This window comes from Pezoporus flaviventris, unplaced genomic scaffold (genome assembly GCF_033815535.1).
Source record: "Pezoporus flaviventris isolate CSIRO_AGI_PZ_B2104156 unplaced genomic scaffold, CSIRO_AGI_Pfla_v1 ptg000063l, whole genome shotgun sequence".
Lineage (NCBI taxonomy): Eukaryota > Metazoa > Chordata > Aves > Psittaciformes > Psittacidae > Pezoporus > Pezoporus flaviventris.
In genome coordinates, this window is record NW_026892611.1 from 2,647,068 (window position 1) to 2,667,869 (window position 20,802).

Genomic DNA, 20,802 nt, shown 5'->3' on the forward strand with positions numbered 1-20,802 from the left:
GGCCGCGCTGTAGATGAGGTCAGAGATGGAGCCCAGCGAGGTGGGGAGGCCCGGAGCGGGGCTGCGGGCTCCCGGTGGAGGCGCGCTGGGAGCCGGGCCCGGGGCGGTGCCGTCGGGGGGTGCTGTGGAAGGACCCCGCTCGGCGGGCGCTGCTGGAGGCTGCGGCGGTGGCTCCGGTTTGGCGCTGCGGATCCTGCGGGCGCGGCGGTTCTGGAACCAGACCTGGGATGGGGACACGGGACCGTGAGACACCGACGGGGCGGCAGCGGGGCCAAAGGGGGGGTCCCGTCTGCGCTCACCTGGATCTTGGCCTCGGGCAGCTGCGTGAGCTCGGCCAGGCGCTCCCGGGTGGCGATGTCCGGGTAGGGCACGGCGGCGAAGGCCCGCTCCAGCTCCGAGAGCTGCCCCCGGCTGAACGTGGTCCGCCGCCGCTTGCGCGGGCCCCCCGGGCAGGGGCAGGGGCACGGCCCCGGGGCTCGGCTGCCGCCCGGTCCTCCCGCCCCGCCGGGGAAGCGGAGCAGCGGCTGCGGGGCTCGGGAGGTGCCCGGGGCCGCGCTCATCCTGCCCGGCTCCCCCGGGCCCGCGCAGCCGACCCGGCTTTTATCCCCCCCTCGACGGGCTGGGACCGCCCCGAGCGGGCGGCGCTGCCCCCCCTTATCCGCCCTCGGGGACCGGTGACCCCGCCGCTGCCCGCGCTGCTGTGTTCCCCCCGGCGGGGCACGGTGGGGTCCGTGAGCATCCCAGGGCTCGGGGGCAGCCGGGACCGGTGGGTCGGGGCCCCCCGGGTGTTGCTGGTGCCCGGGGCCGAGGTGCCGCCCCTCCGCCTCGGCCCCCGCCGCGGGGGCCGCTCTCCCGCGGGGCTGGCACCGGTCAATGTTTAACCGGAGCGGTGGTGCCGGTTGTGCGGGGCAGCCCGCGCTGGCCGGCGGCGGCTGCGGCCGGGAGTGGCCGGAGACCCCGAGCGAGGGGCGAATGGAGGCGGCGGGGGAGCAGAGCTGGGAGCCCCGGCCGGGAACACGGCCCAAAACGCTCCCCCGGGGCCAGGAGAGACCGTAAGTCGGGGTGGGGGGGGACGGGACACGGAGGGAACCGAAGGGATCGAGGCCTCTGGGTCCTGGAGCAGGCAGGGCCTGGGCAGTGCTGATGCAGCCGCTTGGGCAGGCAGCGAGGGACTCGCACCCCATAAAGGCTGCGGAGGGCCAGGGTGGTCCCTCTGCAGGGACACGGGGGGATGTTTCACTGCATCCCCTGCCAGGCCCTAGGGCACAGTGGGGACGGGAGGACAGGGGGAGCACAGCACGACCCTGGCTCCCCACCTACCCTGTCCCCCGGGATGCCCATGGGCATTTTCCCCCCCTGCCTGGGGGGCACCCACCGTCCCTCTGCCCTCTGTTCCCAAAGGAGCCTTGGAGAGGAGCGGGGGAACCCCGCGGTGGGCAAAGAGACGCGTCTGAGAGTGGTGCTGAGGTAAGGGGGGGACACAAAGGGCTTGGGGACACATCGGGGACCCTCCTGCCCAGGGCACGGGCACAGCGGGGGTCCCCACGGACCCATCCACCCCACACACACACCATCAGGGTCCGGCCACTGACCTGCTCGGAGACGCGGCGAGGGGACCGGCGGGTTGTGCACAGCCTCGGCGACGGCACCGTCCATGTAAGTGCCACCTCCCTGCGGGGGACCGGCCGTGGGAGGGCTGCGGCCCCCCCTGAGCCCCCCGCTGTCCCCGTGCCCAGGTGAGTGCAGCCCGGCAAGACGCCACCTTCGGGTTCAGCGCCGTGTTTGACGCCGGCGACTCGCAGGAGGCTGTGTTCGAAGGCAGTGGGATGAGGCAGTTGGTGGAGCTGGCGATGGATGGGTGAGTCCCGAAGGGCCCCGCGCGGACCCCGACCCTCTCAGCCCATCCCATCCCATCCCACCCGGGCGGCTCTGCAGTGCCAGGGCCGTGCCGGGAGGTGGCATCCCTGTGCCACCGCCTGGGGCCATGCCTGAGGCTCGGCATCTCCGGCAGCTTCTCCTGCACGGTCTTTGCCTTCGGGCAGACGGGCTCCGGGAAGACCTACACCCTGATGGGCCCCCTCGGCCAGGTACGGCACTGCCCCCCCAGCCTGACTGGGTCATGGTGGTGGGATGGGCTCTTCTCAGCCGGTCGTGGGTGACCACTCACCTCCATTCTGGCATCTCCACAGGGTGAGACCCACGCAGCATCCCCGGCCCTGCTGGGGCTGATGCAGAGGTCCTTCGCCTGCCTCCTGGAGCAGAGCCGGAGCCGTGGCTCTGACCTGGCTCTCAGTGCCTCCTACCTGGAGATATACAATGAACAGGTAGGTGCCTGCCCGGCCACCCAGACCAGCACCACTGCCACCCCGTGTCCCCAGTGCCTCCCCTCTGCTGTACCCCCCTCCCCAGATCCGGGACCTGCTGAGCCCAGGGCCTCCATGCACCCTGCCCCTGCGGTGGAGCAAAACCCGTGGTTTCTATGTGGAAAATCAGCTCAGTGTGGACTTCGAGAGCCTGGAGGCCATTGCCAGCCTGCTCCTGCAAGGTGCTGAGCAACGGGCGCTGGGCTCAGTGAGGGGGGTCATACTGGGTATGGGGAGGCTCAGCCCCTGCAGACCATCTCCAGGGGTGGTGGGGCTCAGGTGGCAGCCAAGAGGCAGGGTCCTGTTGCGCAGGGGCTGGGCAGCAGCTCTCAATCCCCCCTCGGTAGGATCCCAGAGGAGAAGGACCTCAGCACATGCCCTCAACAGGCACTCGAGCCGCAGCCACGCTCTTCTGACCATCCACATCCGCAGCCGGAACGTGAGCTCGTGTCCTCTCCAGGGGGAGGGCATGGGGGGCACGGGGCTCTTTGGGGGGGTACAAACAGCCCCGAGGTGGGGGGGAGGGAGGGGGGCATACCCTTCTCCCCAAGGATTGTTGGTGTTGGTGGGATGAGCAGCAGGGAGCCAGATCCCAGAGCCAAGGCTTGGGACACTGCTATGGGAATAGGGTGAGGGTGGCCAAAGCATCACCCCCACCCACCATGGGTGCGCCAGGCCAGCACCCTCCCCAGCAGGCAGGGCACCCTGTGCTTCGTGGACCTGGCCGGCAGCGAGCGGGTGAAGGAGACGGGCTCCAGCGGGGAGCTCTGTGTGGAGGCCAACAACATCAACCGCAGCCTCCTGGCACTGGGTAAGAGCTGGGGGACCCCCCCACGAGCTGCTGGTCCCCATCAGAGCCCTGTTGCAGCCCCTGGGGCTCATCCCCCACAGGACACTGCATCTCTATGTTGGCCAAACCCCGCGGGAAGCGGACGCACGTTCCCTACCGGGACAGCAAACTCACCCGGCTGCTGGCTCGATCCCTGGGCGGCTCCGGGGTCACCCTGATGGTAGGTGGCTGGGCAGGGGTCTCACCCCATGGCGGAGAAGGCTGGAGGGGAATGGGTGTCCCCCTGGCAGGCAGGAAAGCTGCAGCTCTTCCTCATCCACCGGCAGGTCGCCTGCATCTCCCCATCCTCACGCTGCCTCTCAGAGACACTGAGCACGCTGCACTACGCCAGCCGGGCACGCAGGGTCACCACCAGGCCCCTGGCCAACAGGGTATAGCAGGGGCTGTGGGCAGGGTGCTCTGTGCCACTGCTGGGATCCCTCTGAACCACCTCCTTGTGCTCCCAGGTATCCCGGGAGAAGGTGCTGCAAAGCTTGGAGGAAGAAATCCATGCCCTGCAGCTGGAAAACCTCTCCCTGCGCCAGCAGCTGGGCCTGCCCAGGGTGCCCATGAGGAGCATGGAGGTCCTGGGAACCCCAACGAGGATGGGGGCTTGGCCAGGCTTGGGAGGCAGGTTTGCCCCCACAGGGCTGCATCAGTCCCCTCTGGAAGGGCAGCTCCCATCGGAGGGAGCCCCAGCCTGGCCCAGCCTCTACGGCCTCCTGAGGGACTTCGTGGTGGAGAATGAGCAGCAAAGGTATTGGGGGGACACACGGGACCCATGAGCAGGACTGAGGCTTGGGGGCTGCCCATGCCCTGCCCTGCTCCCTCACTGCTCCCCAGGCAGCCCCGGCTGTCCGCAGACCCCAGTGGTGATGTCCCATCCTGCAGAGCCACCCGCAGCTCCTGTGACACCCAGCCCCTGCTGCAGAGCGCCTGCACCCCTCATGTCCCTCCTGGCCACCCCATGAGGCCCCGGCTGCCGGTGAGCATGGGGGGACCCTGGGCTCCATGGGCATCCTCACATGGGTGCCCAAATCACCCACCCTCTGCTAAACCCTCTTGCAGAAGCTGCCTCCTGCCTCCAGCCACCCCAGCTGCCCCCAGTGCTGCCCTGGGCTGGCTGATACCCTCATGTCCCAGGTACAGCCCCGGGGGTCGATTTGGAAAGGGGTGGCACAGCACAGCCTGACCACTCTGCTCACCCTCCAGGCACTGCCAGGGCTCCCCACACTGCAGCCAGTGGCCCCCGAAGGAGGCACCAGTGCTCTGCCACCAGGCCAGGAGGACGCGGCTCTGCCCAGTTCCCATCAGGCTCCCGGGAACCCCCAGCCACCCCAGGGGAAGCGGTGAGAGCCGGGGCCTGTGGGCATCGTGCAGCTCAGAAGCTCCTGGGGTTCCAGGGGATGGTGGGGCACGATTTGGGTTTGTTCATGTGTCCTCGCAGCAGGAGCCGGGGCAGGAGCAGGAGCTTTTCCTACCGGCACCCGCTGCCCCGGGAGCTGCCAGGCCCCGAGCGCTGTCCCAGCCCCGAGGGAAGGGTCATCCCTTCGGCACCGCCGTGGCCGGGATTGCCGGAGCCCAGAGGTGAGCAGGGCAGTTGGGGGGAGGCCAGGTCCCCTGGGGATGAGCACCCATCCCACCCAGCCACTCATGTGTGGAGCTGTGGAGCTGGAAATGCTGCAGACCTGACCCTGCTGTCTCCTGTCTGGCAGCCGCTGGCACCATCCCTCTCCTCCAGTTGGAAGAGGCACTGGACTGGCTGGTGGAGCAGATCTGAGCAGCACAGACACGGACAGGGCTGGCAGCAGGGATCTGGCACAGCCAACAGGCAGTTATTAGACACGGGAGGACAACCACAGCCTTCAGGGACAAGGACCGCACAGACCACTGGATGGAGGAATGGATGGAGGGATGGATGGATGGAGGGGTGGATTGATGGAGGGATGGATGGAGGGATGAAGGGATGGAGGGATGGATGGATGGAGGGAGGGATGAAGGGAGGGAGGAAGGGATGGAGGGAGGGATGGAGGGAGGGATGGAGGGAGGGATGGAGGGAGGGATGGAGGGATGGATGAAGGGATGGATGGATAGAGGGATGAAGGGATGGATGGATGGATGGATGGAGGGATGGATGGATGGATGGATGGATGGATGGATGGATGGATGGAGGGATAGATGGATGACAGACAGAGGTCTCCAGCCTGCACGGCACTCAGTTTATTCGTCTATCTAGGGGCTGTGCTGCTGGTGGCTCTGGTGCAGCCCACTCAGGTGCTCTCCTCCCCAGGCTGCGGGCAGTCCAGCCAGTACTGGGCGATGGAGCGTGGGTAGCGGGGCTGCACCAGGTCCACGCGCTTGGTGCGCAGGTTGACACGGTAGTACTTGTCTGGGAGGAAGGGGAGACGGCAGTCAGGGCTCTCTGCCAGCCCTGGGCACCTTCCCATTGCATCCCAGAACTCGGGGATGTGGCAGCATCCCTGGATCTCCTGCTGCCCCAGACTCACCTCCGACAAAGAAGTAGACGCTCTGGAGGGTCTCGCACTTGGAGCCCGACAGCCAGTCGCTTTCAATCCCCGCGGAGTCGGAGTCGTTGTGCAGCCAGCTCCAGAAGCCCAGATTCAGGGAGCGGTGGCTCTTGTACCTCTTGCGCTGGCGGCGAGACTTCCTCCTGCGGGGCTGCTGCGAGGCCACGTAGATCCTGCCGGCCATGGCAGCGTCCAGCCGGCTCGGCACCCCCCGCCAGTCCCTGCTGATGTACCGCGGGCTGCTCGCCCCGGCTGCGAGAGAGCCACAGGACAAGTGAGAGCAGCAGCAGCAGGGGGAGCTGAGCCCAGACCCACAGGGATGCTCCAAAGGATCCCAGCTTGGATGGCATCACGATCGGGCAAAGGACAGGCAGAGCTGGGATCAGCCCTGTGCTGCTGAACCCCTTTCTCCTCCACCTTCCCATCTTTCATTTCCCTTGCCCAGGGCTGGGGTTTTCCTAAGGCATCTCCAGCTCCAGTGGGAATAAACAGACCCCAGCAGTGACACTGTGGTGTGAGATGGCTGGTGATGGGTTTGATAGTGTGGGGCATAAGAGCTGCAGAGATTTGGGTGCTGTGGGAGATGAAGCTGTGGCCTGGGGGGGCTCCTGTCCATATCCTGGACTCCCACCCAGCACAACAGCTTCTTCAGCTTGCTCACGCTCCCAGGCATAGCTCCCTCCTCCCTGGGTACCTGCACCCCCTGTGCTCTGTCAGTGTAGGCCCAGCCCTTACTCATCCTGTTGCCAAAGAGGATCTGGAAGATGTCCTCCCAGCTGTCCCGGTTCATGAAGGCGTAGTGGTTGAACACGGTGGAGGGGGAGGACTTCGCACAGTCAGCCTGCGTGGGCTGGTTGGCAAAGTCATAGGACCAGTAGTACTTGTCTAGGAGAGGATGTACAGGGCATTAGTGGGGAACACACCCTTGAGGGGGAGCAGGAGCTAGACGGTGTCCTGCCCATGCCCACTGTGCCCCTTACCCTTGAAGAAGTAGACTCTCTCATTGCCGTGGTAGCTGTGGGCAGGGAGGGCGAAGGCCGCGTCGATGTCGTTCGGGATGCCTTCAAAACCCTCAGAGATGTCACGAGGGTACTCGGGGTCCAGGACTCCATCATCAAAGCGCCAGTACTGGCTGCCCTGGGGGGTGCAGGACAGAGGTAGGGGGGTCAGGGGGCTGGGTGCAGCACCAGGGTGTGAGTAGATGCTGGGAAGCCCCATCATGAGGCTGTTGGCTGCCTGGAGCCCAGGATATGGGTATACCTGGCAGCCACTGTGGGTGTGTGTGCATGGACAGGTGGGTTGGGGAGCTGTATTGGCCCCTCCAGGAGCACACCCCCCCCCCAGCCCCACAGCCAGGCTCTTGCCCACCTTGAACAGGTAAGTCTTGCCCTGGCAGTTGATGCGTGTGAAGGCTGCATCAATGGGGCCCTCAATGCCCCAGACATCGCTGATGAGCTTGGGGTAGCCTGGCCGCACGCTGTTCTCATCCAGCTCATAGAAGTACTTCCCTAGGGAGAGAGGGGTGGTGGGAGCAGCAGGAGGGACCTCAGCCACCAGTGTGGTCTGGCAGTGTCAGCCCACAGAGTAGCATGTCCCATATGCCCAGGAAATGTCCCCAGGATACCTCGGAAAGCATAAAGGGAACCATTCTTCAGGTCAGTGAAGGCATCAAAAGGTTTCCTGCTGCACAGCTCCTCGGGCTCCTCCACAGGCTCCAGCTCCCCAAACCCATCCAGCGTGGTGCTGGGCACCTCGGTCGGTGTCTCCTCGGGATTTGGTTTGCTCTCCAGTGTGGGCTGTTCTGGAGGCAGGGATGTGGGTTGCTCTGTGGGCAGCTCTGTGGGGGTTGCCCTGGTGCCTTCTGTTGTGCCCAAGTCGATGGTGAAGTTGTAGTCGAGGTAGTCATCCTCCGGCAAGGCAAACACGTCTCCCCGGGTCACTGTGGAAGGGAGCAGGTGGGTTCCAGGGAGCCCTGGGTGTCCCCCATGGGATCTGGGTGCAGGAGCTGCTTGCTCCCAAGCAATATGGATTTGCAAGGACCCCACAGTGCAGCTGCCGAAACCCCTTGGTGCTGCAGCACCAAATCCTGGCACAGACCTCACCCTGAGGACTCTGTAGGTGCACCATGGACCCCTCTGATTCCCCACTGTTGTTGGGCATCCACAACCACAGGACCAGTACCTTTGGCTTTGCAGACAGTGGAGTAGTCGCTGCAGCAGCTCTGGTAGTACACACAGAGGGTGTCACACTGGCATTTGCGCTTGGCATCGAAGCCATCGTCACAGTGGCCGACACAGGAGTCTGCAAAAGCCACCCCAGCACAGAAGGAGTAACAAAGGGTGGGCAGCGGGGCCAGTGCCTCCCTCCCCAGCCCAGCTCCGGGGGTCAAAGCAAACACAAACACATCCCAGCTGAGGAGATTCCCACCTCTTTGTGGTCAACCCCGTCACCGGGGTCTACAACAGCACCTCACCCTGCTCTCACCCCACGTCCTGCTGGAATGGCAGCCATGGACCAGGCTGTGCCAAGGCCCCAGCTCCACGCTGCAATCCAGCACTAGGATGACCAGAGATTTGCCCAGGCACCACTGATAACCCATGTTTTGCCTTTGTACCTTCTCCCAAGGCATTGCCAACGTGGCCAGTGGCCATGGCCACTACCCGATTGTCTCCCCACCCTGTCCAGACTCCCCAGCCCCTCCATCAGCCCAGGAGCCACAGACACTCCATCCCCACCCTGCAAGGGGAAGGCACACGGTTTGGGGCTGGCTCACCTTCAGCAGCACGGGCAGGAGTGAGCAGGGCCAGCACGAGGGCAGGGAAGAGCAGCCTCATCCTGCTCGGTGGGAGCACAGCCCTCCTGTGACTGTGCAGGCTGGAGCGTGGCTGCGGCCGGGGCCCCGGCAGCCGCTGTTTGCTCAGCCTGCCCCAGTGGGAGAAAGCAAACAGGCCAAGGTCAGAGCAGGGGAAAAGGGGCAGAGACATTCTCCCACCCAGCATCCCCTGCAGTGCATAATGAGCTGGGTATGTTTGAGGGGGAACAGGGCTTCCCATGTGTGCAGGCAGCTTCTTCCCAGCCTTGATGCGGGCACTGGTTCGGAGAGCAGGGGAGGACAGCAGGCCAGAGCCAGGAACCAGTCTTAAGGTGCTGCCATGCTAATTTCAGAGCAAACCTTGTGGTGTTAAAGCTCCAACTCAAGGGGAGGCCATTTGCCAGCCTAGCCTTGGCAAGACAAAAACCATAATGAGAGGGGATGAGGAGCGATGCTCTGAGGACAAAGGGAAAAGCTCCATATTTCATCATCCCAGAGGACCTGCTCTTGGAATTCTGGCTCTCTTAGTGTCGGCAAGGCTGGGAGCAGAGCTGGGGAGCCCCAAGATACAGCAGCTCAGGACGGGGCAGATGCCACCTCTGTGCACAGGGACCAGGGGCCAGAGGTGAGTGGCCGTGAAGGAGGGAGGAAGAGCAGCAGCCCTCTGCACTTTCACTGCAGTACGCAAACAAAATCCTGTGTATTTTGCTCCCATCGTTCCCTTTCCAACCCATCTTTTTGGTTACTAATTAATGTCAACTCAGATCTTTGGGCAGCTCCTGATAACTCTGGGATGTTTATTTAATCAAGGGCAAGGAGCAAACACACACGACACTACACAGATACCGCCCCTGGCTGCTTCTGCTGGGGCGGGAGGCTCACCTTCCCGTCCACCCCGCCCCGCGTGCAGCTCTGGGCTTGAATAAGTGATGTAAGATTTGGGAAGAGAAGAACCCGAGCAGGGTGCCCGCTGTTCCAGGGGCCTCACCTCTGCCAGCTCGGACACAGGCAGTTCCCAGCATTGGCTGCTCCCACCCTTACTGGAAAGAGCTTTGATTTGGTTTCAAGAAAGGCATTTCCATGTGGAAAGCCTCGGTGAGCCGAGGGCAGCCACCAGATGTGGGCTGTTGGGGCAGGACTTCTCCTGCAGCTCCCTCCTTGCCCCCTGGGCTCAGCTATGGCAGGGCTGGTGTCATCCCTGGGTGCAAACAGCCCAGCACTGCACTAAATTTTCATCCCATCCCTGTTGAATCGAGCCTGGGAGTTCCGAGCAGACACAGGCTTGCGGGGAGGCTGCAGGGGGGGGAGAAGGGCTGGGCAGTGTCTGAGCTGCTTTGGCTGATCGGCTGAGACAAAGCTCCCTCCGGCTGCTCCAGGCTCCCATGCACCAGCTCACACGCTGAGCCCTTCCCTGGCTGCTGTGCTCAAAGCATGGCAGGAGGAGACCCCCAAAAGACGGGCTGGTTTGGGCAACGGGGCCCTGGGGAGCACAAGGGTTGAGCAGAGCCAGCAAGGAGAGCTCAGGCAATGGGGCTGATCCCCCAGGAACCCTTGCCATTCCCAGAACCGGCACTGGAAATCCCTCCCAAAAAGCAAAGTAAAACTAAAAGCAAAGCAAAGCTCTCTGGGCTTGTCAGGACAAGCCTTAGGGAATGGTTTGAGTTCTGCCCCCTGCAGAGAGCAGCTTCCTCCAAACCGATCAGCTGTGCTGCATTGCAACAGCCCGTTTAACTTAATTACCCCTGTTTAATAATAATTTAGCAGGAAAATCCTTACTGGTTCCGTGTTGAGCCTCTCCTGCAGTGCTGTGCTGCTCAGGACGCCTCGGTTACCATCCTTTGCTGTGAGATGATGTCCCTTTCCTCTGCCTGTCCCTGTGCAGTGGGTTCAGAGAGGATTAAAAGCGACTGGCGCATCAAAACATCAACTTGAATTTAAGTCTCAGTCTGAGCTGGCAACAACCTGGTTTTGAAGCCAAGGATTTAAGCTGCTCCTCCCAGTGCAAGAAGTGGCCAAAGCATTTCTGCCCTGAGCACGTCCGGCCTGGAAAAAGGAAAAGAAAATAAAAGGGGCCCAAGCTGCCCCTGCTCTTTGTTTTCTCATGCAAATCCAGAGCCCACCCAGAAGAGCTGCTCTGAATTTCCGCCCTGCAAAGGCAGCTATTTAACCCCCTGCACTGATACAAACGGTTTCAAAACACAGCGCCAGGATGGCCACAACCTCACTGTGACCACTGTGGCCATCAAGGTGCCTGGCTCTTCACTTCCACTTTGTGCCCCCTTCACTAGTCACACAGGGTCATGGAGACCTGCTGTCAAAGCAGCGAGGGGGTCCCTGCCTGCGGTGGAGATGACCGCAGGCTCCACAGCTTGGGCAAGGCGAGGGATATGTGCCATGGGGACAGACGGACAAGCCCCAGGTGAGGCTGGGCAGCAGGGCTGTGGAAGGAAGGGTCTGGGGGGATGTCAGAGCATCTGCAGCGAGGAGGGGGATGCTGCTGCCCAGACATGAGCCCCTCCTTGGAGAGGCGGCGCCTGCGCGGGGTGACATCAGCCCCTGAGGACCGGGGATGCTGAGCCTGGCTCTGGGAAGGCGGCTCCAGCTACCGCTTCCAGCTCCGCATCCCGGCTGGGTAGAGAGGGGAGAAGGAGCCGGCAGCCCAGCCCTGTTCCGTCCGCCTCCCGTGCCACCCCTCCGACCACCTGGGGTCCCCTCAAGGAGCGTGGTGGCCCTGCTGGGGGCTCTGACGGGCTGGTGACCGAGGATGCTGTGCTAGGAGATGCCGATGGTGCTCACCCTGCTCGTCTCCCTCTATAAACTGTGCCGGTTTTTCACCATGTCGGGTGCGGAGCGGCTGGAGGTGCCGGAGTGCGTGAGCCAGGCTGGCAGCTGGGCTGGCAGCTCCAGGGACCACCGGGAGGTCTCCCCCGGGGTGAACACGGATGTACGGGCAGCCCTGGACCGCATCCTGCCCGCCCTGCACCAGGCCATCACCCACGCCAAGCAGGCAGCCAGCCCCGAGGAGCTGAGCAGGTCCATCGCAGAGGTGTTCCAGCTGGTGGAGGAAGCGTGGGGGATGCCCACACTGGGGAGGGATGTGGCCAAAGTGCTGTGTGATGTGATCCGCCTGGAGGGGGGCCTGGACCTGCTGCTGAACCTGCTGTACACAGCGGAGCTGGAGACCAAGTGCCAGGCAGGAAAACTCCTGGAGCAGATCCTGGTGGCAGAAAATAGGTGAGTCTGCACAGAGCCCCCCCAAAAAAAGCAACAGCCCTCCCCATTGCAGGCTTGCATGCTGTCCCACATCCCCTCCAACCATCCCACCCACACTCCCCAAATTTCCCTGCTCTGGGTGCTCCTGGTGCATCAAACCCCCTCGGCTCCACACCATGTCCATCCATGTCCTTGCACGGAGGGATCCCTACTTGCTGGTCCCACCCAGGCAATGATATCCCTCCCTGACTGGAGTGAGGAGGGTGAACCCCTCAGGCTCAGGGATGGTTGGTGAGGATCAGGGTGTCCTCATGAGCCACCCTTAGCCTGGGGTCACCCACACAAGACATCCTTTGTGGCTGAGCTGGGTCAGTTTGCCTGGCACAGAGCATCTGACCCAAAGGATGGGACACGACTTCCCCTTAGCCATAACCACAGCAGGAAGAGGAGGACAAAGCCAGTTCCCAGAGACTTCCTGCTGCTGGACCAAGGCCATAAGGAGAGGGTCAGCATCCCTTAGAGCCCCTCAGCCCATGGTCCCTAGCTCAGAGGCTGGAGATGCATGTGCTGTTCCCTAGGAGAGGTGAGAGGCACCGGGCTGGCCCTGCCAAAGTGTTGGTAGAGGTGGGGTGGAAGTTTGTGTACAAGGGTGGAAGTTTGTGTACAAGTGTGTGTACAAGGGGGAACGTGCACATCCAACACATGTATATGCATTGCCACAAGGTCCCCGACAGATGAGCTCTTCTCTCTGCCCTGTGCCTGGTTTGACATGCCCCATCAGCACTGCACTGCAGCATGCTGGTCCCAGAGAGAAGCCATGTACCTGCCATGAGCTGGGTCAGGATCAGTCCTTTCTCTCCTGGTATCCCACAGGCAAACGCATGACTCTGACAGCCTGGCTCTCCCTCCATGCTCCCAAGTCCAGCCAGGGCTTTTTTTGTGTGTGGAGGAAGTCTGACCAAATTTGGGGTCTTGCTCCGGCTTCCTGGGTGATGTGCCTAGCTGTAGGGCTGTGGACTCGCAGCCTGGACCTCACTGTGTGCACTGGCAGACAAAAAGAAGCAACAGCTAAATCAGGAAAGTCCATTAGAGTGGAATTAATCCCAGGAAACATCACTGGCACTGCATGAATTCAGCACTTACTTAGCTTCCTGGCAAGAGAAAGCAGCTGCTGGAGTCACCATCTCTGCTCCAGAAGTAGTTCATGGGCCAGAGTCTCAGAGCAGCAGTGGGCTCCCAGCCCCTCACTCCACACAGCCTGACCCACCATCAACCTCTAAGTGATGTTAGGGAGGTATAAGGTCCCCTCAGGGTCCAAGTCTCTTAGAGGCCTCTCCCATCATCTGTGTGCAGCAGCAGCAGTGCTCTCCTGGGAGCTGGACCGGTCCCATCTCCATCCTGTGACCTGCTGGGGCTGTGTTTGTCATCCAGCTCTGAGCTGAGTCCAGGCTTGGAGCCAGTCCCAGGCTGGGGCCTTTTTTTCCCTGAGCTCTCCACAGTGTTTGCTGCCAAACCCACCCCAAGGTCAGCGTGAGCCATGTGGGCCACAGGCTTCCCAGAAATGCTCTTCCTGCCTGCCAGCGCAGCGAGCCTGTTGTGCCTTCACCCCACCTTCACTGGGACCGAATGTGCTGCTGTCCTCATGAGCAACAGAGCATGGAACATTCACATCAGCGCTTGTGCCTTGGGAATGGAGCGGCTCCACCAAGGCACCAAACGGGTCATACCTAAGGGCTGAGATGGAGCTGCCCTGGCAAGCTCAGGGAGGGCAGGAAAGAGCCCATCATTTCACCCTTCCTCACTGTATGCTTTTAGGGCACAGCCCCATTGAGGTGTCATTTTAAGACCATTCTCACAGCAGAGGGCTCCCAAGGCCAGCCATGACTGAGCAGCAGCTGCTGGTCCCCAGCTGCCTGCCCCAGGAGAGCTCTTGCTGTCCTCTTCTAGGAGAGTGCAGGACTAAGGGAATACACAGGTTTCCCACATGCTGTCATTGCAGGACAGGCAGACCCCCCTGGCCAGTTCTGTGTGGTTGCTCAGACAGATGTGAAACCCCTGTCCTGGGCTTGGCACCCATCTGGGGAGCAGCCAGAGGACAGCACTAATGAGAGACAAACAAATTTTCACCCCCAAACATTAAGCAGCTCACACACCCCCAGCAAAGCTGACTAAGCAGATCTATTTCTAGCCTGGCATTTGCCTATCACGTGCTGTTGATTGCTATGTATGTCTTATCTCAAGCATGAGAGCCTCTGATGTGGTGGTCCTGGGCTATTCACCACCACCCAGTGGTCCTATCCCAGCGGGAGCTCTTCCATCAGACCCAGACAGGTTCTTCCACCACCAGCCTGTCACATCTCACTGCATCACATCTGACAGCATACCTGGCAGCTGTGTCCCACAGGGAAACATCTGGCTTTCATGGGGCAAATGCCACCAAAGCATGAGCAAGTTCACACACCAGTCACTGCTCCCAGTCCCTACGCAGCCATCTGCCACTCACCTGCCTGTGCTTCTCCTTCCTTCAGGGACCGGATTGCTCGGATTGGTTTGGGAGTGATTCTGAACTTAGCCAAGGAGAAGGATGTTCCCCAGCTGGCACAGAGTGTCTCTGGTATCCTGGAGCACATGTTCAAACACACTGAGGAGACCTGTTTCCAGCTCATCTCCGATGGAGGCCTGGATGCGATCCTGTACTGGTGCCGCTGGACGGACCCCATCGTGCTGCGGCACTGTGCCATGGCCTTGGCCAACTGTGCCATGTATGGAGGGCAGGCCAACCAGCGCCTGATGATCGAGAAGAGGACAGCAGAGTGGCTTTTCCCCCTGGTGTTCTCCAGAGATGATGAGCTGATCCGGCTGCACGCGTGCCTGGCCATCACAGTGCTGGCCACCAACAAGGAAATCGAGAAGGAGGTGGAGCGGTCAGGGACGCTGGCTCTGGTGGAGCCCTTCATCGCCTCACTGGATCCGGAGCAATTCGCCTCTGAGATGCTGGGCAGCAGTGACAACAGCCAGGGGAGGACGGCAGATGACCTGCAGAGGCTGGTACCTTTGCTGGACAGCTCGAGGATGGAAGCACAGTGCATTGCTGCCTTCTACCTCTGCATGGAGGCTGCCATCAAAACCAGGCAGAAGAAAACAAAGGTAAAGGGTAGGTCTGAAGGAAGGAGATGCAGAAGGGAAGCATTGGCACAACTGCATCTTGGTGTCTTTTGCTCTCCTATGAGCTCCCCAAGTACTCTGGTCCTCAGTTGGCCCAGCATGGGTTGTGGGGAGGAGGAGGGAAAGCAAAGTGATGTGTGCTCCCTTTGTGTCCCCAGATCTTCAGTGAGATTGGGGCTACTCAGAGCCTGAAGAGGATAGTGTGCTACTCCACCAGCAGCACTACCTCCTCCCTGGCCAAGAAGGTGCTGCGCATGATAGGGGAGGAGGTTCCTCGGCGCATCCTGCCCACGGTTCCCAACTGGAAGGCCTGTGAGGTGCAGACGTGGCTGCAGCAGATCGGATTCAACAGTTACTGCCAGAGGTTCCTGGTAGGGCTGTGTGCCAGGGGAGGGACACCTGGATGGGCCCTTTTGCCCCATCTCGCAGCAGAGGTGTAAACATCTCACCCAACAGCTTTTCCAGCCTGGATTTCTCTTGGCAGGACCACCAGGTGGATGGGGACATTCTCCTGAGGCTGACGGAGCAGGAGCTGCAGAAAGATTTGGGGATGGACTCCAGTATCACTCGGAAAAGGTAGGACTGCCACCAGCCCATGCTGGCCTCCTTCATGGTCATCACTACAGGTCTGTGCCTTTCCCTTCTTGCCAAGACAAGAACAGAGATCCTCAAAATGCAAATCCTGGCCTGTCAGGACTTTTCCAGTGCAGTATGCAGTCCCAAAGAGATTCTGGCAATGGGGAGAGGGGTGGGATAGGAAGAGACTATTTCTGGCACAGGGGAGGTTGGATCCTGCAAGTTACCCTGAAAGATGGGAACTTACCTGAGCTTCTCCTCCTTTAGCTGAGCTCCTCATACCTCTGTGTCCTGAAGACCAACAGTCACACAACTTTCCTCCTTTTCTATCCCTTTGGCTCACTCTTCACCATGGCACATAGCTGCACTCTCTCCTGTACAGACAAGAAGATGTGGTACCAAACATCTCTTAAGTCCTGCTTGCTCCAGCAGCCTCCTTTCCCCACTACATGCTTCCATTTGTTTCTCTGCCAGGTTTTTCCGGGAGCTGACAGAGCTGAAGACCTTTGCAAACTATTCCACGTGTGACCACAGCAACCTGGCTGACTGGCTGGGCAGCATCGACCCCAAGTTCCGTCAGTACACCTACAACCTGCTCACATGCGGCATCAACCGCAACTTCCTGCACCGGGTGACGGAGCAGCAGCTGCAGGAGGACTGTCACATCAACACCGGCTTCCACCGTGTCCGCATCCTCACTGCTGCAAGGGGTGAGGGTCCCGCTGATGCTCAAGGCTGGGGGTGAATGTGGAGGGTTGTTTGGGATGACCTGTTGCGTGGGTTTTAACTTCTGGGTGCTGTTTGTTCTGTCTAGAAATGCTTCACTCCCCTATAACGCTGCAAACAACATCCAATGGCACGGATGTATTCATCAGCTACAGGAGGAGCACCGGGTCGCAGCTGGCCAGGTGAGTGCTGCAGGCAAGGACATGGTGTTGGGCTGAAGGCTGGTGATCAGCTGTGGGAAAAGCGTGGAGCTGGGAAAGCCGCAGGATGCAGAGGAGGGGGAGGCTGCCAAAAGCTGCAGTGCAAATGAGGACAGCATGTGCCATACGCTGCATGGTGGACAGGCTAATTCCCAGTCCTGTCACTGCCACCCTGTCCTTCTTTGACACTGACTTACCCTGTTCTCACACTGTGCTCATAGGGCTGTAGGGGATCACAGCAGGGAGTTAATGTCCAGCTCCCCTGTGTAAGGAGGCTGGGCTGGCAGCTGGCATCTCAAGGACCATGCTGTTCTCTGTGGGAGCCTATTCGCTGCTCCTCTGTCTCACCACAGCTTGCCTGAGAATGTGTGAAACCCGGTAGCTCTCCTCATGGTGCTGTTCCCTCTTGCCACCAGCCTTCTGAAGGTCCACCTGCAGCTGCACGGCTTCAGTGTGTTCATCGACGTGGAGAAGCTGGAGGCAGGGAAGTTTGAGGACAAACTGATCCAGAGTGTCATGAGTGCAAGGAATTTTGTGCTGGTCCTCTCACCCAACGCACTGGATAAATGCATGGAAGACCCTGAGTGTAAGGACTGGGTGCACAAGGTAGGAGATGCTATCACGCGGGAGACTGGTGGATGTTGGAGCAGGAAAAGGCCCATGGTGGGCTGACACAGGTCATAGCCTGAGCACTTGTATGTTCTCATAGGAGATTGTGACAGCCCTCAACTCTGGAAAGAACATTGTACCTGTTACAGACCATTTTGAGTGGCCAGATCCAGAAACACTTCCCAAGGACATGAGGGCTGTCCTGAAATTCAATGGTATCAAGTAAGTAAAAGGCACCTGTACCATGGCTTTCCTTGGCACTTGGACAGAACAGCTTGCATAAGCAGTAGCAAAGAGCACAAGGAAATAGGGAGAAACAGATGAACAGGCAGAACAGGCCAAAGGGAAGCTGAGTCACTTTGGGTTCTCCACTGCATGAAGGGAGCAAAGGTCCCCACCATAGCCTTTCTCTGGTTTTGTGCTTGGGGCTCCCCTGGCTGAGAGCTCCAGGCAGGAGTGATGCTGAAGTTTCCACAGCTCCCCCTAGGCTCCTCTCACCTCCTGCTTCCCCTGGGATGGCATCCCAATGTGCTCATAGCCCGCCAGCCTGGCAGGCACAAAGGGACTTCCCAGCAGCATCCAGTGCTCCTCCATTTTCCCTGAGGAAAAAGGAGGTTCCTAGAGAGCTGGCTTGGAGGAAAGGGCTCTCTGGCTCCTGGCCCAGATGAACTGAGCCATCCTGTGGCATCTCACATGAAGGAAACATTAACCCAAGTTTTCCCCTCGATCTCAGGTGGTCCCACGAGTACCAGGAGGCCACAATTGACAAAATCATCCGCTTCCTGCAGGGACGCTCCTCGCGGGACTCCTCGGCCGGGTCGGAGAACGGCCTGGACTGCTTGTCCTCCCTGGGGCAGACCTAGAGCCAGCACAGCTGCCTCAGCCCCTCAGAGACTCCCCAGCTGGCCCCTTTTTATGTGGGGCCAGATTTATCCCTCTATTTTTCCGTACCTTAATACCCTGGCTTGAGACAAGGCCTGTGGCACATTTACCCCCCTTTTGCCCTGCAAATGCAAGCCCTTGGCACTAAAGGACTAGTACTCACACAGTGCCTGGTGAGCTAAGCTAAGGTGGACTCTGGGATGGATGAGTTGTCTTCCACATCCTCCCTTGGGAAGGTAGGACACATAGGCTATACCTCCTGCAGTGCTGGGGATGTGAGGAAAACATATCTGAAGAGGAAGAGAAACATGTCCAAAGAGAAAAGGTCTTCTGAGGAACCAAAACTTGGGAATTGGTGGGGGATACAACCAAAGAGGACGCGCAGGAGAGCAGTTGAGAGGAAACGGTCCCTAAGCATCATATGGCCTCTGCTGTGTGCTGTGGGAATATCGTGGTCAGACGCCAAGAGTAGGAAAGGGCAAATAAAAGCTAAGCCCTAACGAAATCCCTGTGTTTGGGAAAGATAACACAGAGGCCTTCTCAACGGCTCAGCAGCAGCTTTCTCTTTCCTAGTAACATCCTTTTATCAAGTGAGCTCACTCCCCCCTTCAGGGCCTTCCACCTCCTAATGCTGCAAAGGCACTTTGTGTTCCTAACTCTGGCGATGGAAGTTTGGGGTTATGACAAGTTGTTCTTTTCAGACAACAGATCATGTGAAGTTTCTGCAGGATCTTCCCAAAAAGTGCTTTTGAAACAACCCCTTCCCACCATCTGGTGCCTCAGCTTTACCACAATATCAGGTCTATACTTACAGGGCGTAGGAGGCTGGATCTCTGGAACACATATCCATGTAAATATGGAAGATGCTAATTGCTGTTCTGTACTTGTGGAGTTAAACACTGGCTGTGTTTTATTCTGTTGGTGCTTCCATGGTCTGTTCCTTCAAACAGGAGCTGGTGTATCTCTTTGCTGACTGCCAGCCACTCCTGACAGCCGTGGGTAAGCTCTTCAGGCTCAGGTTTGTCTCTAGTCTCTGCTGGATTCAGTATCAAGTAGCATTTGCTTGTTTCTATCAACCTCTCCTCAACACCCACCAGGTCTTTTTGCAGTTACTCACCCTGAAACATCACGAGTGAAGCTGATGCAAAGGGTGGGTGAAAGCTGCAAGGTGTGAACACCACCTGCAAGGTGTGAACATCAGCTGGGTGGGGGACTAACACTCAGATGAGGAACCAGGGGCACCTTGACACATCTCCCCAAGTTCTGCCCTCTCAGCTCTACCCTGCTTCTCCTGCCTGCCTCGAAGGGTGAGCAGGCTCTCAACAACATGCAGCTCTCAACAACATGCCATTTTGCAACTAGGACCAGAAATTGCAGCTCTTACCTGAGTTTGTCTTTTCTGATGCAAAGGGAATAATGCAAAGAAGACATCCTTTTTTAGAGCATGCACAGGAGGATGATGAAGCCATGGCCAGGGAGCACCAGTCTGCCCTGATGCTCTGGAGACCAGGCCGATGTACCACCCTGAAGGAGCAAGCTCCTCTGCTCAAGATAACTCCTTCAGGAGGTAATGAGGAATCTGAATCACCTTGTCCTTCTCCTGCCTCTCCCTGAACCCTTGCTGCTTAACTGTCAGGAACACAAACCCATTTCCTTTTGGCTTAGATCCATGAACATTTAAGGGAAAAAAAAAAAAAAAAAGTTAAATTCTGGTGCTTAATCACAGCTTTATGGATAGTTCTTATCAGCTCACAGTTAATGGCATCTTTGCTCTCCAGGGAAAGGTTAATAGCTGTGTCTGCCCAGCATTCATCACAAATAGAACCTATCTAATCTCCAGATTAAACACAAGGAAGCCAACAGATGAGCCCAAAGGTGAATCTGCCAAAGGATTAAAGCCGCTTGTGAGCTGCTTCAGGGAAAATTCCAAGTACTGATTGACTGCCAAGGCCTCCATGGCCACTGAAGTGTCCCACACAAAGTCTTCCCCACAATAATACAGTAAGATCATGGTGTCCCAGGAGCTCTCCAGCAATCCTCCTCACCCACCATTCAAGATACAGATTTACTTGTTCTCTACAGCTTGGGTGTCACCTGCAGTGAGATCCCATCTCATGCTCCAGCTGCCCAGACCCTGACTTCCTGCTTCCCCATCATTCAGTTATCTTCACCTTAAGGAACTCACCCTGCTCTGGACAGAACATCCCATACCTAGCCCCTTCCAGCTAGAGCAGTATTAAGGAAGTGAATTCTTCTGTTCCCACCCTTCCTTTTTCCTTTGCTGTGTCATGTCAGAAAGTGTTTAGACTTGCTCTTTCAGACATTATTAATAAATCTGGTTTATACTCAAAACTCCCACCTGTCTGTGTCACATGCTTCTCTCCCTGTAGCCTTCTCTCCCTGGCTCTCTCTTGCTCTCATGCTTTCTCACTCTCTGATGGGGCTGCAGAACTGACATCCTCCAGGCATCATTCTCTGTGGGGACTCCTGCTTCACACTCATCTCTGCATGGGCTGCTGTAGCTCGCTGCATCCCCAGGGACTCTCTACCTGCTGCCCAGAGTCACGATGCATGGATCCTGTATCTGCTTCACAGCTGGAGTTCTTGGAGGAGAGCCTAGAAAAACTTCGGGGTAATTTTTGTAATAGAGCACAATAGTTCCTATTGAACTTCTCCTTTGCAAATGCCCTGACACAAACAGGAAAGCAGAGGCAGTGCAGGAGTTCCATTTCACTGCACTTGCTAGCACTGGTGTCCACGGTAGAGAAGACTTAATTTCACAATCAGTTCGGCTACAAACATCTAACACAGCACTCACAGCATGCCCTGTTCCTTGAGGAGGCTGATTCTGGGCTTAGCCCGTTAATCTGACACATAACTCCTGCCTATGTCCACAGCC

The 20,802-nt window shown here is 59.1% G+C and overlaps 3 protein-coding genes and 1 long non-coding RNA gene across 10 annotated transcripts; 2 read left to right on the top strand and 2 right to left on the bottom strand.

Annotated features, from left to right (window-relative positions):
• Positions 1–873: 873 nt before the first annotated feature.
• On the top strand, positions 874–5,120 carry KIF12 (kinesin family member 12). Of its 3 annotated transcripts, XM_061470069.1 has the most exons (16): positions 874–1,052; positions 1,402–1,467; positions 1,578–1,656; positions 1,737–1,858; positions 2,012–2,087; positions 2,190–2,324; positions 2,410–2,545; positions 2,711–2,802; positions 3,039–3,174; positions 3,255–3,373; positions 3,480–3,584; positions 3,660–3,949; positions 4,036–4,177; positions 4,261–4,541; positions 4,643–4,779; positions 4,908–5,120. In XM_061470069.1, the coding sequence occupies exons 1-16, from the start codon at positions 874–876 to the stop codon at positions 4,970–4,972; spliced, it is 2,160 nt and encodes a 719-aa protein (XP_061326053.1). In that variant the 3' UTR covers positions 4,973–5,120. The 3 variants fall into 3 exon arrangements, with proteins under 3 accessions (XP_061326053.1, XP_061326052.1, XP_061326054.1); XM_061470068.1 differs by lacking the exon at positions 874–1,052 and having other exon boundaries at positions 1,082–1,656; positions 4,405–4,541; XM_061470070.1 differs by lacking the exon at positions 874–1,052 and having other exon boundaries at positions 1,082–1,656; positions 4,084–4,177; positions 4,405–4,541.
• LOC133277863 (uncharacterized) lies at positions 1,655–3,410 on the bottom strand. Of its 2 annotated transcripts, none has more exons than XR_009746373.1 (3): positions 3,324–3,410; positions 2,168–2,299; positions 1,655–1,806 (listed from the first exon to the last, which is right to left on the bottom strand). It is a non-coding gene; the product is annotated as an uncharacterized LOC133277863 (long non-coding RNA). The 2 variants fall into 2 exon arrangements; XR_009746374.1 differs by lacking the exon at positions 3,324–3,410 and adding an exon at positions 2,588–2,657 and having other exon boundaries at positions 2,168–2,303.
• Positions 5,121–5,390: 270 nt separating the features above from the next.
• Positions 5,391–10,513, bottom strand: VTN (vitronectin). Of its 2 annotated transcripts, XM_061470088.1 has the most exons (10): positions 10,495–10,513; positions 10,309–10,406; positions 8,494–8,642; positions 7,902–8,021; positions 7,345–7,659; positions 7,089–7,228; positions 6,701–6,857; positions 6,456–6,605; positions 5,700–5,972; positions 5,391–5,581 (listed from the first exon to the last, which is right to left on the bottom strand). In XM_061470088.1, exons 3-10 carry the CDS (start codon positions 8,552–8,554, stop codon positions 5,463–5,465), a joined length of 1,335 nt encoding a protein of 444 aa, XP_061326072.1. In that variant the 5' UTR covers positions 8,555–8,642; positions 10,309–10,406; positions 10,495–10,513; the 3' UTR covers positions 5,391–5,462. The 2 variants fall into 2 exon arrangements, with proteins under 2 accessions (XP_061326072.1, XP_061326071.1); XM_061470087.1 differs by lacking the exon at positions 10,495–10,513 and having other exon boundaries at positions 10,309–10,459.
• A 714-nt stretch (positions 10,514–11,227) lies between these two features.
• SARM1 (sterile alpha and TIR motif containing 1) lies at positions 11,228–19,884 on the top strand. 3 transcript variants are annotated; one of them, XM_061470084.1, is made up of 10 exons: positions 11,228–11,766; positions 14,274–14,892; positions 15,069–15,281; positions 15,395–15,486; positions 15,961–16,196; positions 16,301–16,394; positions 16,829–17,018; positions 17,122–17,243; positions 18,854–18,921; positions 19,345–19,884. In XM_061470084.1, exons 1-9 carry the CDS (start codon positions 11,312–11,314, stop codon positions 18,891–18,893), a joined length of 2,061 nt encoding a protein of 686 aa, XP_061326068.1. In that variant the 5' UTR covers positions 11,228–11,311; the 3' UTR covers positions 18,894–18,921; positions 19,345–19,884. The 3 variants fall into 3 exon arrangements, with proteins under 3 accessions (XP_061326068.1, XP_061326070.1, XP_061326067.1); XM_061470086.1 differs by lacking the exon at positions 18,854–18,921; XM_061470083.1 differs by lacking the exons at positions 18,854–18,921; positions 19,345–19,884 and adding an exon at positions 17,755–18,821.
• Positions 19,885–20,802: the final 918 nt, after the last annotated feature.